Source organism: Taeniopygia guttata, chromosome 3 (assembly GCF_048771995.1).
Source record: "Taeniopygia guttata chromosome 3, bTaeGut7.mat, whole genome shotgun sequence".
Taxonomy (NCBI): domain Eukaryota; kingdom Metazoa; phylum Chordata; class Aves; order Passeriformes; family Estrildidae; genus Taeniopygia; species Taeniopygia guttata.
The window spans coordinates 90,012,364-90,030,953 of record NC_133027.1 but is presented as its reverse complement, the minus strand read 5'-3'; the positions used below and the strand labels follow the sequence as shown (position 1 = coordinate 90,030,953).

Genomic DNA, 18,590 nt, shown 5'->3' with positions numbered 1-18,590 from the left:
CATTAAATTATGTGTAAAATAAATCCCTCAAAATTGAAGATTTCTTTTCCTTCCCCTTCCCAGTGGCAGCTGGACTGTCTTGCTTGCTTGCTGAAGCTGATCTGCCAGTTTGCAGTGGATCCCTCAGATCTGGATTTGGCTTACCACGATGTCTTTGCCTGGTCTGGGGTAGCAGAGAGCCACAGGAAAAGGACGTGGCCGGGCAAATCCAGGAAGACGACCAGTGACCACGTCAAGGGCCTTCATATCCCTCGACTGACAGAGGTAGGAGACATGCAGAGGTTCTGTGAGCTGTAGGAAACTACTCCTTTTCTAAAAGAGTAAATGGGAAGTCCTTATTTTAGTAATAAAAATATGTAGTGAAAAAGCTAGTAGTACTAATTGCTCGTAATATAATTGATCTCGGTAATATAATTTATCTTACTTGTTCTCTAGAAAAGTATTTTAATAGTTCTAAGCCTGGCAACTAAAAGGTGTTTTTTGGTGATTAATGATCACATTAATTGGGAATTCAGAATTCCAGTGCTTTGTCCCTGTTTCTTAGATTTTGTTTTTTAAATTGATCAGTCCTTTTTTACAGTAACATATTATTATTAACCTATATTTATAACATGAGCTGCCCTTGTCCTTGTTAAATCCATGTTGGATTCCTTTAGTAAGCACTAAAATAACTTTATTAGGGATATCTGAGTGAGTGTGAACTTACCTGCAGCTGTAAACCTTCCTGCCAGATTCCTGCATGCTGATTTCCTAGAGCAGGCCAAGCACTTGGGGTATTTTGGCATCAGGAGAACGTTCAGTGTAAATCACCTTTCTTGGGCACAGGACCAGCTGTGACTGCCCAAAAGTGCAGGTCTGAACTCTGAGCTGGAGCCAAACTTCCCCTTTGTTTTACCTGGAAAGACCTTAACTATTTTATAAGTATCGGCCATTTTTGACAAAACAAATCCCTAAATAACCAGGGCTACTGTCATACCAGGAACTTACCAAATATATTAAATTTTTGAACATGTAAACAGTGCTGTTACTTTCTCTAACTGTTTTTAAATTTTTAGTTGTCAATTGATTAGCATTTTTGATTGTTGTGGATTTGATATTTAAATATTTCAAGGTTTTCTTCAGACTTGGATTTTAAAATTCTTGTAGTCTGTCAGATTTGCTAAAGATGAATACTTTAAGAGAGTGGTTAGTCGATAAAATGTGTTCATCACAGAGGCAGGCAAAATTTAAGTGTCCAACCTCATCCCCGGCCCTGTCTCTTCAAACCTAAGTTTTTTAAAAGGTAGTTTATGCTTTAAAAAAAAATAATATGTTTTTACTGAGAGGATTGGATAAATGCTTGATTTTTCTATTCAGTTGAATTGTCTTCTTTAGAGAATGAAATTTTAGCATCTAGACCTAGTCAGTGAAACATGGGATTTTAGCTCTGCTTTAAAAAACACAATAAATTGTTAACTGTGAAGATGCTGTGATTTGCCTTTGGCCCTTCCTCCCTCTGCACAGGTGGGTTTATTTAGATTCACACAGTGTGTATAATTGAAAAACAGATCAAAAAGCTTGTTGTTATATTAACTTGTTTTTTTTTTTTCTTTCAACTTCAATTTTTAAAGGTGTTTCTTGTACTTGTCCAGGGAACCAGTTTGATTCAGCGACTTATGTCAGTTGCTTATACATATGACAACTTGGCACCTAGGTACAATATCTTTTTATTTTTGTGATAAAGCTGATCGAGTGTGCACATTTTCATCGCTGCTTTTGTTCACGACCCCAGGGCTCTTCCAGCTGTGCTCCCATTGACAGTCACATCAGAGATTGAGCTCCAGAGGCTGTAGACTTGCTTTTCTTAGTCACCTCCTGCAGTGGCAGAGAGGAGAGGGGTGAGAACTCTGTGGTCAGAGTGTAAGGCATGGATGTATAAACTATAAATGACGTAAATTCTCATGCCAAAATCCCTTCATTTTCTCCAGAGCATTCTCAATTTCAAGGCAGCGTAAAGAAGAAATTAAAATAAATTCACTTTCATGTTGCTTGGTTGTCTGTCAGTTTTGACTTATTTTTCCCATCCTGCTGATACTGAAGGCAAAATCTGACCTATTGGAGATTTTGGTCCTGTTGCCTTTTTGTCCTGAGAAAAGCAATTCTGTGTAAGGCTGCATTGTGGTAGGCAGACTGATGCTGGGGAGGACAGGTTTTTGCTACACTGGAGGTGTAGAATTGATTCCAAGTGATGGATAGTTGTTTTACCATGTTTTTAAAAGATTTTTAAGGATATTCAGAACATTTCCAGTCTGCAGATGTGCTTAACTTTGACCTCTAGTTGAGTTGCAGGAATAATTTTTAAGTATCTATGCTATATTTTTGGTTTCATAACGTTTTATTGTCATTAATAAAAATGGTGGTAAATATAAACATTTAAAGTTTGCAAATGTTTATTCAGAGTGTGGTTTCTTTATGAAGAAAACTTGATTTCCTCTGTACGGGTCAGCTCTTAGCTCTGACATCTCTGTTTTGGATAAAATAAAGAAGGGGCTATGGGTATTTCTCCTTGGCTTTTAATCTTGTAGTCAGTAAAGCTTTATGGGGGTAACTTGAAGGTTTTCATAGTTTTATTATTGTTATTATAATATTCAATACTGCAAGCAATGAATCCTTTTAAGATGAATGATTTTCCAAGTGGTTACTTAAGAGTAACTGTGTTGTGCCTTGTGTGTGCTTGTGTTTCTGAGTGATAATCTGTTATGTTCTGTGATAAAATTCAAATTATTTTCTTTTCTTTCCATCAGGGTGTTGAAGGCTCAGTCTGATCACAGGTCAAGGCATGAAGGTCAGTGCTGCAAAACACCTGTGTAAGGAGCTAATTGGGATGGCAAATTGATGAGAATTTGTTATTTTGATTTATTCCACCATTAGGATGCTGGAAAGACTGCATTTTACTGCAGGAGGTATCCATGGTTAAATATCCATCCAGGAAATATCCATCATATTACTGCAAGGAAATAGCCATGATTTCTGAGTGAAATCCAGTCTGGGTTTTCTCCCCAGTCTGGATTCAGGATGAAATCTGGTTGTGGTTATTCCCCGATCCACTTTCCAGGGGAAATCCAGTCCATGTTTTCACCCATCCACATTTTCCCTGAACCACTTCCCAGAAGAAATCCGGTCCAGTTTTCTTTCAACCATAATTCCAAGAGAAATCCATTCCAGTTTTCCTTCGATCCTAATTCCAGGAGAAATCCAGTCCAGTTTTCCTTCGATCCTAATTCCAGGAGAAATCCAGTCCAGTTTTCCTCCTGTCTTAATTCCAGGAGAAATCCAGTACAGTTTTCCTTCAGTCCTCATTCCAGGTGAAATCCAGTCTGTGTTTTCTCCCAATTAAGCTTCCTAGAGAATTCCTGTCTGAATTTTTTTTGCTCCTGTTTCTGGCTGATACCTCATTGAGATTTTCCCAGTTCTCTTTCCAGGCTAAATCCCATCTGGATTTTCCCCCATTCCTGCTCCCACCCCTCATCCCCAAGCTTTAAGACTAGGAAGGGGGAGAATTCAGTTTTATTTTGGGAGTGAAGTTGGGGCAGTGGTTGGAAGCATCTTCTGCTCAGAGAATTTTTCCATGGGTAGCAGCTACTTCCCTCTTGCCAAAACATTTCTTACTGAGCTTGTGGCAGAAGTTCCATGTGAGAATTTTCAGCTCAGGTTGCATCAATGAGGAGAACAGCAAATTCAAACAAATCTCATACATCACTTTATCCTGCATTAACAACCAGTGACAGAGGTACGCAGCCAGGATCCTATCAAAATGTAACACTTTGCAAAGAAGAAAATAGGAAATTCACGTAGAAGTAGAAGATGAGGGGGCTACCAGGAGTAAACTCTTGTTGCACCTGAAAAATTGATATTAGACCTTATTCCAAGAACAGCTTTCTTTATTCTGCCAAGAGGAAAAGCTTCATTGGCAAGACAGGTGGGTTCCTATCCCATAAAAAGCTGTTCTGGACACCCCTGGACACATCTTTAATTGGGTGTTCAGGCCTTATTTGCTTGGGAGCAAATCTCAGCAGATATTGGCCCTGGAAATTGCTGCCATTCATTTGATAGGTCTGTGCTTGGGCTCTTGCTGCTGGCAGTCCCCTCTCCTAAATAATGAAAGATGAGGAATGGTTTCTCTGTTGATAATGCCTTTGAAAATGGGATATTTGAAAGTGCAGTCCTTGAAAGCATGCTGGCCGTATTACCAGAGGAAAGGTGACACTGGATGGAGTCTGAAGCACTGCAAAATTCTCATTCTAATTTCATTACAAAGACACTACCTAAGAAATTCCAGATTTATTTAGGGGCTGCAGGATGATTGCAATGGAACTTTTGTTTGGGGCAACACAAACACAAACATGGCCACAGAAATTAGTACAAAACAGGAAATAAATGTGAAGATGTGATGCAAAGCACCAGCTCACGGGTCAAGAAGTAGAGGTTTAGGAAAGTACTGTGGCCCTCACTAATAATATTTAATCTAATTGGATGGTCATCATAAGTACAGTGGTCAGTATTTAATCAGCATATTGGTAAAACTCTGAGGTTTTTTGTATCCTTAGTGCCAAGAGAGATTTTGTCTTGCCTGTTATTGTGACTGAAATAAATGTCACTTTGGACTGTGCAACCCTTCTGCCCAGAGAGCCTTTGCTGTTGCTTACAGTGGGGTTTCTCTCCTCCTCCTGCAGTCACTCACTATTCCATGTGGCTCTTGGTGAGCTGGGCTCACTGCTGCTCCTTGGTGAAATCCAGTCTGGCTGACAGTGACCATTTGCAAGACTGGCTCAAGAAACTCACCCTTCTTATTCCCGAGGTATGGTAATGGGGAGCTTGGTACATTCCTAATTGGTGTCATTACCTTTGGGTTGCCATTAATCCAGGACGTGTGTTTTCCTGCTAGAAGTGGCAAGATCTGCTTCAGTTCCTTGCAGTGCTGGGTAAGAAGTGATCATTGGAAGGTGGCACCTCTGTGCTTGGTGGCAAACCAGGTTATAAACTCTCACCTTTCACCTTGGCTTCTCTTTGAAGGTCATTTTTTCATTGTCATTTGTTAAAATTTCTGGGTAATTTGTTGAAATTTCTGGGTGATGCCACCTGACTTGAGTTAGCTTAAATGTACTTCCCCCATTATGGTTTTTACAGTATTAGATTTTTTGGTTTTGCTATTTGTTTTTCCATACTTAGAGTCACAGAATGAGGTGAATGAAAATTGATACAAAAATCTTTGTCATGACCAAAGCTTGGTCTAGCTTTAAGTAATTTTTTCTCCAGTAATAAAGGCTTAAAAATTGCATCAATTATATTCACAGTAGATTTTTTTTTTGTATTTACTGGTAGTTGCTTAAAGGTGCAAGGTGGACATGATGTGATAATTCTTATCTGTTGTTTTATTACTCAAGCACAGAAAATGAGAGAGTGCAAACTTTCAAAGCTTGATTACACTTTGGATATTTTTCTTAATAAAAGGAAGAAGAAAATAGTTTTTCTAGTGAAATTAAATTAATTAGTAATTAGGAATGAGTAAGAGCAAATTCAGGATTCACATAGATTTCCATGATTTGCCAGATGTGATATTTTCTATTCTAGTCACTTTAATCATTCCCATAGAAAATACATAACTTGAGACACAGGGCACAAACAACGTTTTTAATTAGAATAGTATATTTTGCATTTTTCTGTTGGCAGTTTAAATGCACATTATTTGCAATACCTGTTTTAGAAAGACACATTCTACCCTGATAACCTCTTACATATTATGAGAGGAATTTATATACCTATGAAAGAAAAACATACAAAAGAAAAAATCTTCCAAAGAATGAGTGTAATCATGTAATTTTATTGTTTTCTCTAGACTGCAGTTCGCCATGAGTCCTGCAATGGTTTGTACAAATTATCTCTCTCTGGCCTGGATGGGGGAGACTCAATCAATCGCTCCTTTCTGCTGCTGGCTGCATCAACCTTGTTAAAATTTCTCCCTGATGCTCAAGCTCTGAAACCAATTAGGGTAAGAATTTAAGAACTGACAAGACTTCTCAAAGATAAATTTAAAAGTAATATAAAAAAGTTTAAAAGTTTAATATAATAAACTAATGTAATATAATATAATAGCACATTATTGTTGTGTCTGCCATACTGTTTCAGATACACAGAGATATGAAGTCTGCTAATGTTTCCAGGAACTTTCCAAAAATGTTAAACTGTGACACTACAGTAATTTACAGCTTGGCTGTGCCTTGAGAAATGCAGTACAGTTTTTGCGAAGTGCCCTTGTTCTTCAATTTCAATGCCTGTGTACACAGATGTTAAAAAAAAAAAAAGTTAAATTAAAATAATCTACAGAAGATTTTGCAATATTTATCTATTTTTCAGGAGAGTTTAAAATTAGAGAAGTATTTACTAACTTCAATCAGCCCAAGTTTTTAATGTTTTGTCCCATCTAATCCTGAATATTTTTGTGATTTGCAGTGGGTGGTATGAACTCCACACTATTTGTCAAATCTTTTTCAGGTCTGGCAGATTATCATGGCAATTTTTCAAGAAAATTAACAAATTTTGCAGAAGAAAAACAGAGCATACACTGTTACCCTTGTAAAAGACATTGTTCTTACACTTATCTTAGAGGCTTGAAGAAAGTAATTATCTTGTAACACAGTTACTGGCTTCACTGTACTCTTTTAATACAGTTATTTTGTCTTCTACTTCAGAACAAAAGCAATTTCTTTCCACAGATAGAGGATTATGAAGAGGAAACTGTGCTGCGACCTGGTTGTAAGGAGTATTTTTGGCTGCTGTGCAAACTGATTGATAACATTCATGTCAAAGATGCAAGTCAGGTAGGTTTGCATTGCATTCATACCAGTGTTTATTGCTTTTAATTAGTCTATTCAGATAGTTTTTCTTAAGCTCGGATGGACTGTTATGAGCAGCTTTTGAATGTTTTCCATCTCCCAGTTTTCTCTAATGTGTACTTAGTAGTTCTTGGAAGCTTTAGGTAATGACTCTGTAGGGTCAAGAAAGGGGGGTTGTTACAACACACAAGGTGAACTTAGTTGCAGGTCACAGACATGGGAATAGTGTAATTATCTGTGATAATTTCAGTGTGTTCCAAGGAGGAGCTAATCAAGTATTTGATTAAAGCTGAAAGAGTTAAATTCAGTTAACAGGCACTTAGCATAAGTCAGAAAACTTACCTTAAAGCATGCCTGAAAATGAGTTTTAATTATCTGTTTTTCTGTGTGCAGTAATAACATTTCCTCCAAAAGTAGTCCATAATTCTTTTCCATTTTTATTCAACTTTCTTTATTTTGAATCAGACAACCCTGCTTGATTTAGATGCACTGGCTAGACACCTTGCTGACTGCATTCGGAGGTGAGCTTTGCCCCAGGAATTCCCCTTGGAGTTTGCATTGGGTTATTGTTAGTGGGGCAGAGCTGTGACATTCCTTCTATCCCTCTATGTGCATATCCAGCAGGGAAATCCTTGACCATCAGGATGGGAACATAGAGGATGATGGGCTCACAGGACTGCTTCGCCTTGCAACCAGTGTTATTAAGCACAAACCACCTTTCAAATTCTCTCGGGAAGGCCAGGTGAGAAGGACACTGCAAGACCACTGAGAGATCAAACTTTTTTTTACCACATTTTGATTGCAGGGCTCAATATATGAAAGTTTGTCATATTTTTGGCCTTAGGATAAACAACAAACCCACAGATATTCCTTTATTAACAAGTAGCACTTACAGTTCCTTCCCTTTCTATATAATTCCAGGATAGAACTCTTCCATCCCTGAAGTTTTATTTATTTTCATTTATTGTCTTTAAATGTTTTTTTCTGTTAATCAGCATTAGCTGGTTAAGTCCTTAACAACAGCTGATTTTGACCAGATGCTGGGCAGTCTGATCTAAAAGTAACAGTTTAAGCTCCACACCTGTGTAGTGGCAGAAATCTGTTACAGGATTATTACACTCCACCTGTGCTTGTAGAGTGGGAAAGTGGTGAGGCAGGGGAAGTTGCTAAAAAAATTTTATTTTATATTTGAGAACTGCATTGTCTTAAAAAAAAGCAAATTGTGTGTGAAAGCAACTTTAGATTGATGTTTTTTTTCTGTAGACTCTACAGAACTTACTATTTTCAGCTGAAGTGTAGGCCCTAGTGTCTAATGATGTTGTTTATATCTTATCTGTTTATTCTGTTGCCATAAAATAGCCCTGAAGGTAATTTGATTGTCCAAATGTGACATTGCTGACAGCATTTTAAAAGACTGCTTCTGTTGTTCTACTGGATAAGTGTGTTTAATTTAGGGAGAGCTTCCAGATTAAATTAGAATAAGAATTCAATTCACAAGAGTGCAGGGTGGAGGAGGATGTGGAAATTAAAATAAATGTATGCAAAGGTCAGATTATGTAGCTTGAATGTATAGAAAGCTTAAGAAAAACTTGAGAAACTAGTCCTAAAAGTTACTGAAAATCCATTTCTGGTTTGTCAAGTTATCAATCATAAAACAAATCATATTTTGTGATTCTTTTCCAATTGGCATGTTCCTCTTCAGATTATAAAATTGTTACAGTGCACTTCATGCAGTACAAGTTGTTGAAATTTGTGATTCAGAACTTGTATTCAAGTCAGAAAGTTCTGCATGACAGAGGTCCAGAAAGTCTTTAAAAGCTCCTAGAAAATTGTTCATATATGATTCATGTTTTAAGAATACATTCAAGCTGCTCAGTGTGCCAATTTAACTGTTTTCCAGGAGTTTCTGAGGGACATCTTCAATCTCCTGTTCTTGCTGCCCAGTCTGAAGGACAGACAACAGCCAAAGTGCAAGTCCCACTCCTCCAGAGCTGCTGCTTATGACTTGCTGGTGGAAATGGTGAAAGGCTCTGTGGAAAACTACAGGCTGCTCCACAACTGGGTCATGGCACAGCACATGCAGTGTAAGAACCTTTGGAGTGTTTTTGGCCAATAACTCTGCTCTGGGAATTCCACCTCATAGCTCTGCTGTTTATCCTCTATCACCTGGAGTAGTGTCACAGAAGTGTTGGAATCTTTAGCTCACTTAACAAATGAAATCCCAAAATAATTTCCATATCACCTATTCTTACATATTATTATTTAGAGGGTGTGGTCCAGTTGAATAACATGTACACACAGGTAACACTGGATTTTACATGTTTCATCTTCTTATGCTGGATTTTAATTTCCCTTTTTCGTTTCTGACATGAAGCATGGAATATTTATGCATAAACCAAAGTGTAGAAACCACATGGAGGTACTGGAGTTCTGAGCAGCCCTGTCATGTTTTCAGAACCTCTGGTATCATTGTAGCTGACTTCAGTCTGTACCCATATATCTGCATAAAGAGTTTTGCTGTGCCTTTTGGCTTCCATGCTTCCTGCCTTTTGGAACCACAGTTCCTATATATAATATGGAAATCACCAAAATTTCAAGCTAGTTAATATTTTATCTTTGGTTTACAAATCCTCATTATGCATTTTGAGCTTGCTAGATGTCTTTCACATGCCCTTTTAAAATTTCTCTAACCTGAGGTTCTGTAATTTATTATAATCTCTGGAATTGATTTTAGTGCCTTACAATTCAGCAAGCAAAAGAGAAATCTGATCATAATAATGCTTTGTGTTCTATTATCTTATGCCTGGGGCCTTCTAAGGTCTCCTGTGCTCAGAAGAAATAATATGAAGAATATATTTTATGAAAATACTTGATATTTTTGTTTGTTATGAGCACATTATTTGCTGCTGAGGTTGTCTCTATATCTCTAGGTGCAATCATTTGTTTTTAACAATCAGTGTTTTCCTCACTCCAAATCTCAGTAATTCCTCTGTGTTGATGTTTTCTGAACATTTACCACAGTTGTTACTTTATTTCAAACACTCTTCCCTAGATTGTTTGTTCATCCCATGTTCTCCCGAGCCATCTGTTCCGTGCTCCTGCTCCATATCCAGCATTTCTCACTTGCATGAATGTTAATTTTATTACAGCTGGCACAGTGCTGTTGTCTCTGTGATGTGCACTCAACACAGCACTTGTGATACCTCATTTGTTTAAGGGCTTGTTATTCCATTGTTGTGATCCAAAGATTATTGAAACTGGGTTTTTCCACTTTGTTATCCCTGTAATCTTACTAGTCTTCAAAAATCTTAGTCTTTGGTCCAGCCCTCCATCCTTCTTAGGAGAAACATTAAGGGAAATATTAGAAATTTCTATCCTGTCTTTGGTCTTAAATGTATTTTCTTGACAGGGAGGGCTCCCAGTTCATTCAGGTGGATCTCACTGAAGAGTGGATTTAGGTATCTTAAGTTGTTCATAAAATTTCTTGCAGTATCTTGGAGTTTTGCTTCTTTAAAGACTGATAAAACTCTTGAGTTCAAAGAGTAGGTGCTTCACTTTCCAGCCAGTTTAAGATCATGTCTGGTGTTATCAATGGAACAGGAGCATCTAGAATGTGGAATATAAAGAAATGCATGGTCATTCTGAGAGGAAAAAAATCAGCTTTAGTTTGCTTAAAATAGGATGTGAACATGGTAAGTTTGGTTTCAAGTTTCCCCTTCTCTTCCTGAGAAAAAGCTGGTTTCTATAACAACAGTGAGGAATAAAGAAGATAGGCATCAATGAGCCTCAAATTTGCCTTTCCAGTTAAGATCCATATGGAGAGGGAAAAATTTTATTACACAAATGAAGTCAGTCACTTAAAAAATCCCAGGGTGGGGAACACAAGGTCATCCTGAGAAAGTCCTTGTCAAATTCTTGAATGCTCTTTGTCAGATGGAAGGAGGTGGAAGATCCTCCCAGCTGCTCTGTGAAGTACAGAGGAGTCAACTGATTGCCTTGCAATTACAGCCTGATGAGCTCTAGGCAGGGAGAGATGCTGAGTCCTTACCTCAGAAAGGGTGAATTAGTATGTTGTCATTTAGGGATTGCAGTTAAGGGAGGGAATTTTGGTTTCTTCTGCCAGGCTAATGACCTCCTTCAGGAGGTGAAATGTGCAGGGGAGCTTTGTTTCTACTGGCTGACCAGCCCAGGTAACCTGAGGTCACAGCGCTGAGGTCTGTTGAAACAGGAGAATTAAACCTCTTTTCTTCCCTCCTTAGTGCTTCAGGGCTAATAGTTGTTTTGGTGCCAATGCCAAAATGAAGATCACAGCTATTATTTGTTGTGCAGCAGAAAACCTTGAGCGTCTGGTCTCTGAAGATGTGACAATGCCAAATAGTTTCCTGAATTTCTGTCTAATAGTGTGGAGTGAGAAGAATCCCTAATGAGTCTTTCATCTATGATGAAATAATTAAGGATTTAAAGTTTAAATCTTGAACTCCATATAGCTTTTATGGATTGTAAAATAAATCCAGACTTTTTTAGGAGATTTTTTTCCCTCTTTATTTGAACATATACTTCAGCAGAGGTACTGAATTATTTGTGGGATACACTGTGTTTTCAGAGAATGACATCTTTGGGGATGAATAGCAAAGCTGGATGTATTGCAGGGGTTTATGTCCAACTTCTTGGATACCAAGAAAAATTCTCTAAGCTGGTTACCATCTTCCTGACTGGCAGATGAGATGAACTTTCCCATTCTTCTAATTTCTTGGCAGCCATATCAGAACAAGGCTCATGAAAGAGTCACTCAGCCCTGCCAAGCTTGTCTGGTGCCTCCCTGTGTAAGAAATCCATCGCTACATCTGGTGTGAAATTCAGAGGAATGGAAAGCTTAGAGGAAAAGAAAATGGCTTTTTCAGTCTGTTTCACTTGACATTTGGGGAGCACAGACCACAGTGATGTTGCAGGAGGTTTTAAAGATTTTCCTGAGGAATATATAATCCATTTTCCTAAAGATCAGGCACAGTCTGGCTCATGCCTGTAAATGTACAGTGCATAACCAGTGGCATTTTATTAGTGTGAACATCAAGCTTTTCATTGTATTTCTATTTTTGCAAATTGCACTCTGAATTTACTCTTTTCCTGATTGCTGCTTTTCACAGCTTCCCATGCACCTTACAAGTGGGATTATTGGCCCCATGATGATGTTCGTGCTGAGTGCAGGTTTGTGGGTTTAACCAACCTTGGAGCCACATGTTACTTGGCTTCCACGATTCAGCAGTTGTACATGATCCCAGAGGCCAGACAAGCAATTTTCACTGCAAAGGTGAGTGTGGGGCTTGGATAGAAGTTTATCTTCAGAATCAGTGCAAATACTGAAAAAATACAGATTTTCTTCTAAGACTTGCATCTAGATAAAAAATATTTCTTCAGGGTTTAGTTTGCTTTTTGTGTAGTTGGATGCTTTTGTTGGTGTCTAAAAGTTAAGAGATTTTCTTTTTTCTTAAATACGTAATGTGGTAGGTTCTTAAGGTGGCAGTGAAATAAAATGTTCTAAAAGTTATATTTCTGTTGCTTTCAAGTAGCTTGATTCAGGTCTGGGTTTATGTGAATTGTCTATTAACGGCTGATTTGTCATTTTGTTAACAAATGCTTTTTCATGGCTGTTCATAAAGTCCCAGAGCACATTATCTTATGCTGCCAGAAGTACAGCAGTAATTATCATACTTGGGTTGACTTCCAGAAATGCAATATTATAACTTCTGTCTCCTTATTGTAAGAGAGAAAATATCATTTTGGTCCCTGACATCAGCAGGGCAGATAGAATGTGTGAAACACCCTAATTGGTAGTGACCTCATAATTTCTGTTATTGTTTATTGCTGCTACTTGTCATGTAACTTCTGGATTTACCATTTATAAATGCAAGTAAAAACCTAAGTAAGAGAAGCTGCTGGTCTGCACAAGAAATGCATTATGGAGAGGGCTGTTCAGAGCCCTCACAACATCTGTGAATTAAAATATTCCAAAACCAACAATACTTTGTAATACTTCCCCAAAAACACCTACCTGCAATAAATTTTTAGAAAGTAGAGTTATTTTATTCTCAGGTTTGATGTTGCCATGCCAAAAAAAAGTGCAAAATAAGTATAAAGATTCTAAATAGAAGATAATAGACTGTGTGTTCCTGTGCACAATCATTTTTCTTAATGGTCTGTAGTAAAGTAATTGGGTTTTTATTTGGATATTACATCTTTTTAACATATGGTTTTGGAAAGTAATAAGCAAAAAGATCAAGTCTTCTTTTATTAATTTCTGTTAGTATTCAGAAGATATGAAACACAAGACCACTCTACTGGAACTCCAGAAGATGTTTACATACCTAATGGTAGGTGTGAAAGAGAGTATTTTAGGAAGTGTCCTATTTTAGAGATTCTTTGTACATAGTCCAGGTGAATCAGTGAATTAGAGTGGTGTTGGGTAGGTGGACTATCCCTGGTGATAAAATAAAATACATTCTTCTTATCCATTACATTTTCCTTGCTCCAATATTTAAAGGTTAATCCATTAAAATACAGCAAAATGTTGAGATTCTGGGACAAAACAAAATGAAAGCAGTTCCCAGGTGTTCACTGCTGTTAAAACACTGAAATAATTCTGAAATAATGAAAAAAACCTGAGGAGAGTTGAGTGTCTTGACACTGGTTTTATATAAGAAATTCTCAACCACTTTGAAGACAGATGGGGAAAAGAATCTTGACTTGTAATGCCTCCCATGATTCATAGAAATTATTAATTTAGGTGTTCATTTCAGCAGAAAATAATAGAGGAACATAAAGTCATAGCAAGACTTACCATTATTTAAATCTTGAAGAAAGACTTTTTTCTAAAAAAGGCAGTATTTACAGGAGATGCTGTCTTGCTAGACATCCTTAAAAGAGAGCCGAGTGAGTCCTGCATTCCCAGTGTGCAAGGCAGTGGAATGGGGATGTATTCTAAAAAATTGCTTTATACTGCACATTTTTTTCTCTGGCTAAACACATCCTGTTAAAAACTAGATGAAAACATAGAGAAGTCTGAATGAGAATTGAACACTTGGAAAGATTTAAGTCAGCAGTGTCCAAAAATACATAAATACAAGCTGATGTGCTCACATTTTATTTTGTGTCAGAGCAGATATGCAGGAAGTGCGTGTGTCACATCTTCAGCCAAGATATTTTAATTTACTGATTAATTTTATGAAGTATTTCCTAAATATTTTAATCCTTTTTTACTAACAGTATTTTACTCACTGGTATCATGATAATGGTTATCAATTAGTTAAAAACTGCTTTGCATTTCAGCAGAAACATTTAAACATTTAGGAAATTATCCTGCCTGATAAACATATTGTATGGAAAAGATGTCTTTTTGAAAACAGATATTAATATATGTGTGTGTGGTACATCTGTGTAACTTGAAAAAGATTTGGGTTGATTTGGTGTTGTTTGATACCTTTTATCAAAGGAAAGTGAATGTAAGGCCTACAACCCAAGGCCTTTCTGTAAAACCTACACCATGGATAAGCAGCCCTTGAACACTGGAGAGCAGAAGGACATGACTGAGTTCTTCACTGACCTAATAACAAAAATAGAGGAAATGTCTCCAGAACTGGTGAGTTATTAAGAGGGAGCAAAAGGGAGCTTGAGAACTTAGCGATTTTCTCAAATTTCCTTGACAAGAATTTATTTATTTATTGATTCACAGAAAAACACAGTGAAAAGTTTGTTTGGAGGTGTTATCACAAACAACGTCGTTTCTTTGGTAAGTGCTCCTTCTCTAGCCTGATCTTTTAAAGATAATTATTTCCTGACTTCTCAAAGAAAGTGATTTCATTGCTTTTGTCTTGCGTTTGTTCAGGACTGTGAGCATGTGAGTCAGACAGCTGAGGAGTTCTACACAGTGAGGTGCCAGGTGGCAGACATGAAGAATATTTATGTAAGTAATGCCAGGCTGAGATGAATCTCAGATCTCAGTTACAAAGGGCATAAAACACTACTACACACTTGAAGATTTCAATTCTTTTTATCTGCACTCCAGTTTTGGGGTGTTTTGAGGTTTATATTATGAGGTCATTTAGTTTCATCTTTTCACTGCTGTGTGCCATCAGCTGGAGCCAACAGTAGTCATTGACTGTTTACAGTCAATAATCCCTATTTACTTGTTTTAAACATGCTGTGGTCATTTTATATGAGAACTGTAAATGTCAAAAAGTTCAACATTTGCAAATACTACTGCTTATGAAATTAATTTAAAGCTTACACCAGCATAATTCTATGTTTTCAAGCTTTTTAGGCAACCATTATTCCCACAGTTGAAATTTGAATTTAATGGATTTGAATTCCGTGAGACAGTTTGGAATATTGAGTACTATTTTTATGAGTTAGTTCCTTAATTCTGTATGTAGGTTAGGAAATGGTTTTCCTGTCAAACTCTTCTCTTAGTTCAGGTGTGTGGTCTTCTGTGAAAAATTTTGAGGCTTTATTTTCATAATTTATGGAAATGTTAATTGAAATCAAAGTAAGATAGAAAAGAAGGGGTTTGGAAAGCAGGCCATGTAAGCACAAGATACAAATATCCAAGATAAATGTAACCTCCTTTTTTGTTTTTTCCATGTAGGAATCTCTTGATGAAGTAACTATTAAAGATACCTTGGAAGGTGACAACATGTACACGTGTTCTCACTGTGGGAAGAAAGTGCGGGCTGAGAAAAGGTGTGGCTAAAAAGAAATAAATATTCCTAATGTTTCTTTTTAGTAAATAGTAAATACCTGAAATTCCATTTGGAATAACAGTAGTCCTTTAGATGCAACAGAACTGCTCTTTCATTCAGTTTATATCATATAGGCCTGTAAGGATCCCTGTGCAAACCAGAAATTAGAAGGAAATCAAATTTCCAAAACAGAGAATCCAAAATATCTTAGCAAAAGACACAGGAAAATGTTCATGACCTTTTTTTAATTTAAAAACACCAGAAATTAGTACCTTTGGGAACATTAGTCCTGGGTTTAAAACAGTAAATGCTTTCAGAGATTGGTTGGTTACTCATTATATAGGAGAATTGCTTAGGTTTCATGTCACCCTGAATCTCTTAATCAAAATTTGTAGCTTTAAAAATGTTTCCGTGTTTTGCAAAGTCTACTTATAAAGACAAAATAAATTCAAATTTAATGTTGTCTTGATATTGCAGCTAAGAAATTTCTTTGTTAGAGTTGGAAAACCTTGTTGTTTTAAATTATGTGAGTGAGAGAATAACTTGAAAATCATTATTGCAAATTTTTTGAGTTTTTATGCAGATGATGTTCTGCCTCTGTCTTTTGGAAGATGGTAACTCCCTGCAGTGAGGGGATTTGCATTGTTGAATTCATTCATGGCTTATTTTATGATACTATTTTAGAAAGCTGGTTCCTGCCATATGAGTAAATTTACTGTTTCCTCCAAGGTACAATGACAGCCTAAACAGAATTGTTTAATGGGGTAAATTTGACTTTCCTGCTGCCAGTCAGTCTGCCCTGCTCTGGGGCACTGTAAGAGCTGAATTTTGTATTTATGTCTTAGCAATACATCTCCAATGTTACACTTGAAATAAATGTTTAAAATCTCTGTGAAAATATGATCCACCCTCCTAAGCTTTTGTAAATCTTGTTTATTTGTGATCCTTCAGGGCATGTTTTAAGAAACTACCTCGTATCTTAAGCTTCAACACCATGAGATACACATTTAATATGGTGACCATGATGAAGGAGAAAGTCAATACCCATTTTTCATTCCCTTTACGTTTGGATATGACACCCTACACTGAAGATTTCCTCATGGGAAAAAACGACAGGAAAGAAGGTTTGCTCCTAAAATGGATTCAGCAAGCTTTGGCATTCTGTTTGTGTTATATAGCCTGTATTTATTTGTGTATTCACTTCCTGTATACAGAACAGAAGCAAATAAAATCAAACATAACGTTAATTGACTATATTCCCAAAGTCACACACTGTACTTCACATAAGAAAAATGGTCAATTTTTGGTTTCAAATACTGTTTAATTTCAAACAATCGTATATTTTTTTGTAAAGGATGAGAGGAATGGCAAATAATTGCATACAGTTTGTTGCTAATGTTGAAGTTTGGGTGTTTTGGAAATAACTGATTAAATATGGTATTGAATTCTTTCAGGTTTTAAGGAAGATGATGCATATCTGAAGGAAACTGAGAGTTACGAGTATGACCTGATTGGTGTGACAGTTCACACAGGAACAGCAGATGGGGGGCATTACTACAGTTTTATCAGGGACATTGTCAATCCTCATGCTTACAAAAACAACAAGTGGTGAGCTGTGCCATTTATATTTCCATGTTTTTGATAACTAAAGCTGTTGGCTTTTTTAGGTGCAGTTATATACGGGGATACATCCTGTAGGTTCCTTTGGAAAGCACAGGATGTTGGAATTTGATAGTTGTAAGGATATTAATTTATTGGCCTACAAATCAGTAGCCAGGAGAATTTTGTGGTCTCAAACACAGGGGTGGCCAGGAATGCTGTGTTGGCCTCACCACAGCCAGGGATTGCCTCCTGATGGGACTAGATTTGAATTGTTGCAGTGCAAAAGATTTCCTAGATTGTCCTTCCTGAAATCTGCTTGGTACCTTGGATGAGGATCCAACTACATTTCTGGTTGGCAAATTTGGGAAAGGGGAGGGACATGGGCATGGGAAGGAGGAGGGTCCTCCTGGGTGACAGAGAAAAGCAGGGAACACTCTGCCTGCTATTTTTGGATGTGGTATCTCCATTTCTCATTGGAGCCCTGGCATAGGAGAAAAGGTTTCCTCTATTCCTGTTCTCTAGAGAAGCCAGAGCATTTCTGAAATAGAACCAGCTCATGACCTAATCCCTGCTCCAGTGGGGATCCCAACAGTAGCTCCTTGTTTGACATTATTGGAAGGAAGTCACTTTGTGACCAGATTTTCATTTACTGGTATCTAAACAAGACATTAGAAATTAATAGGAATATTGCAATCTGAGGAATCGTTGGAGGTGCTAATGAGGCTTTATTTGCCCCTAGAGATGAGCAGCAATTGTTTCAAAGCCTCTTCCTGCCTTGCAGGTACCTTTTCAATGATGCTGAAGTTAAACCCTTCGACTCTGCCCAGCTCGCTTCCGAATGTTTTGGTGGAGAAATGACTGTAAGTTTTGACCTGAATTTTTGTCATGTTCAACTGTTCCAGTATCTGTTACAACCCAGGTCTTTGTGTGAGGCTTTAAAAGGAAGCTTCAGAAGTACAGTACAGGTATTACTAATGAAGCAAAGTTAATTAGTGAAGTGTCTCTCCAAACAAGAGGTATTTCTTTACTAAATCTGGTTTTTATCATACTATTTATTCAGGTATAGAAAAAGTGAGTCTGAGCTAATTTAGGAATTCTTGTTTGGGGTGGCTGCTTAGCTCAGACCATTGATGAAGGAATCATTATTTCAAGCTTAGGTGTATTCTGGGGAGAAAATGGGCATTTTGATCTTTGTCTATGTCTTGTATTGTTGCCTGTGACATCAGTTGGAATATTTTTACACATTATTAATACAAACAACACTCAAATGTTCTCTGGTTGTGCCTGAATTGATCATTATTTAAAGCTGTGTACATTATATAAAGCACAGTATAGATAACACAGTATCTTATTGAATCAGTCCTGGGCATAAGACAACTTCTCA

The 18,590-nt window shown here is 37.2% G+C and overlaps 1 protein-coding gene across 9 annotated transcripts in view; it reads left to right on the top strand.

Annotated features, from left to right (window-relative positions):
- Positions 1-18,590, top strand: part of USP34 (ubiquitin specific peptidase 34) — a 112,962-nt gene that overhangs the window by 69,264 nt on the left and 25,108 nt on the right. For 8 of the 9 annotated variants that reach the window (XM_030268774.4, XM_030268771.4, XM_030268766.4 and 5 more), the window contains 18 exons: positions 64-264; positions 1,611-1,693; positions 2,784-2,824; positions 4,713-4,837; positions 5,876-6,028; positions 6,753-6,857; positions 7,338-7,393; positions 7,494-7,614; positions 8,773-8,956; positions 12,017-12,180; positions 13,175-13,240; positions 14,359-14,505; positions 14,599-14,655; positions 14,752-14,829; positions 15,511-15,605; positions 16,556-16,728; positions 17,059-17,212; positions 17,988-18,066. In XM_030268774.4, the coding sequence (XP_030124634.4) occupies positions 64-264; positions 1,611-1,693; positions 2,784-2,824; positions 4,713-4,837; positions 5,876-6,028; positions 6,753-6,857; positions 7,338-7,393; positions 7,494-7,614; positions 8,773-8,956; positions 12,017-12,180; positions 13,175-13,240; positions 14,359-14,505; positions 14,599-14,655; positions 14,752-14,829; positions 15,511-15,605; positions 16,556-16,728; positions 17,059-17,212; positions 17,988-18,066 (2,082 nt within the window). The remainder of the gene's footprint in view (positions 1-63; positions 265-1,610; positions 1,694-2,783; positions 2,825-4,712; positions 4,838-5,875; positions 6,029-6,752; positions 6,858-7,337; positions 7,394-7,493; positions 7,615-8,772; positions 8,957-12,016; positions 12,181-13,174; positions 13,241-14,358; positions 14,506-14,598; positions 14,656-14,751; positions 14,830-15,510; positions 15,606-16,555; positions 16,729-17,058; positions 17,213-17,987; positions 18,067-18,590) is intronic. The other variant, XM_030268769.4, reaches the window with a different exon arrangement.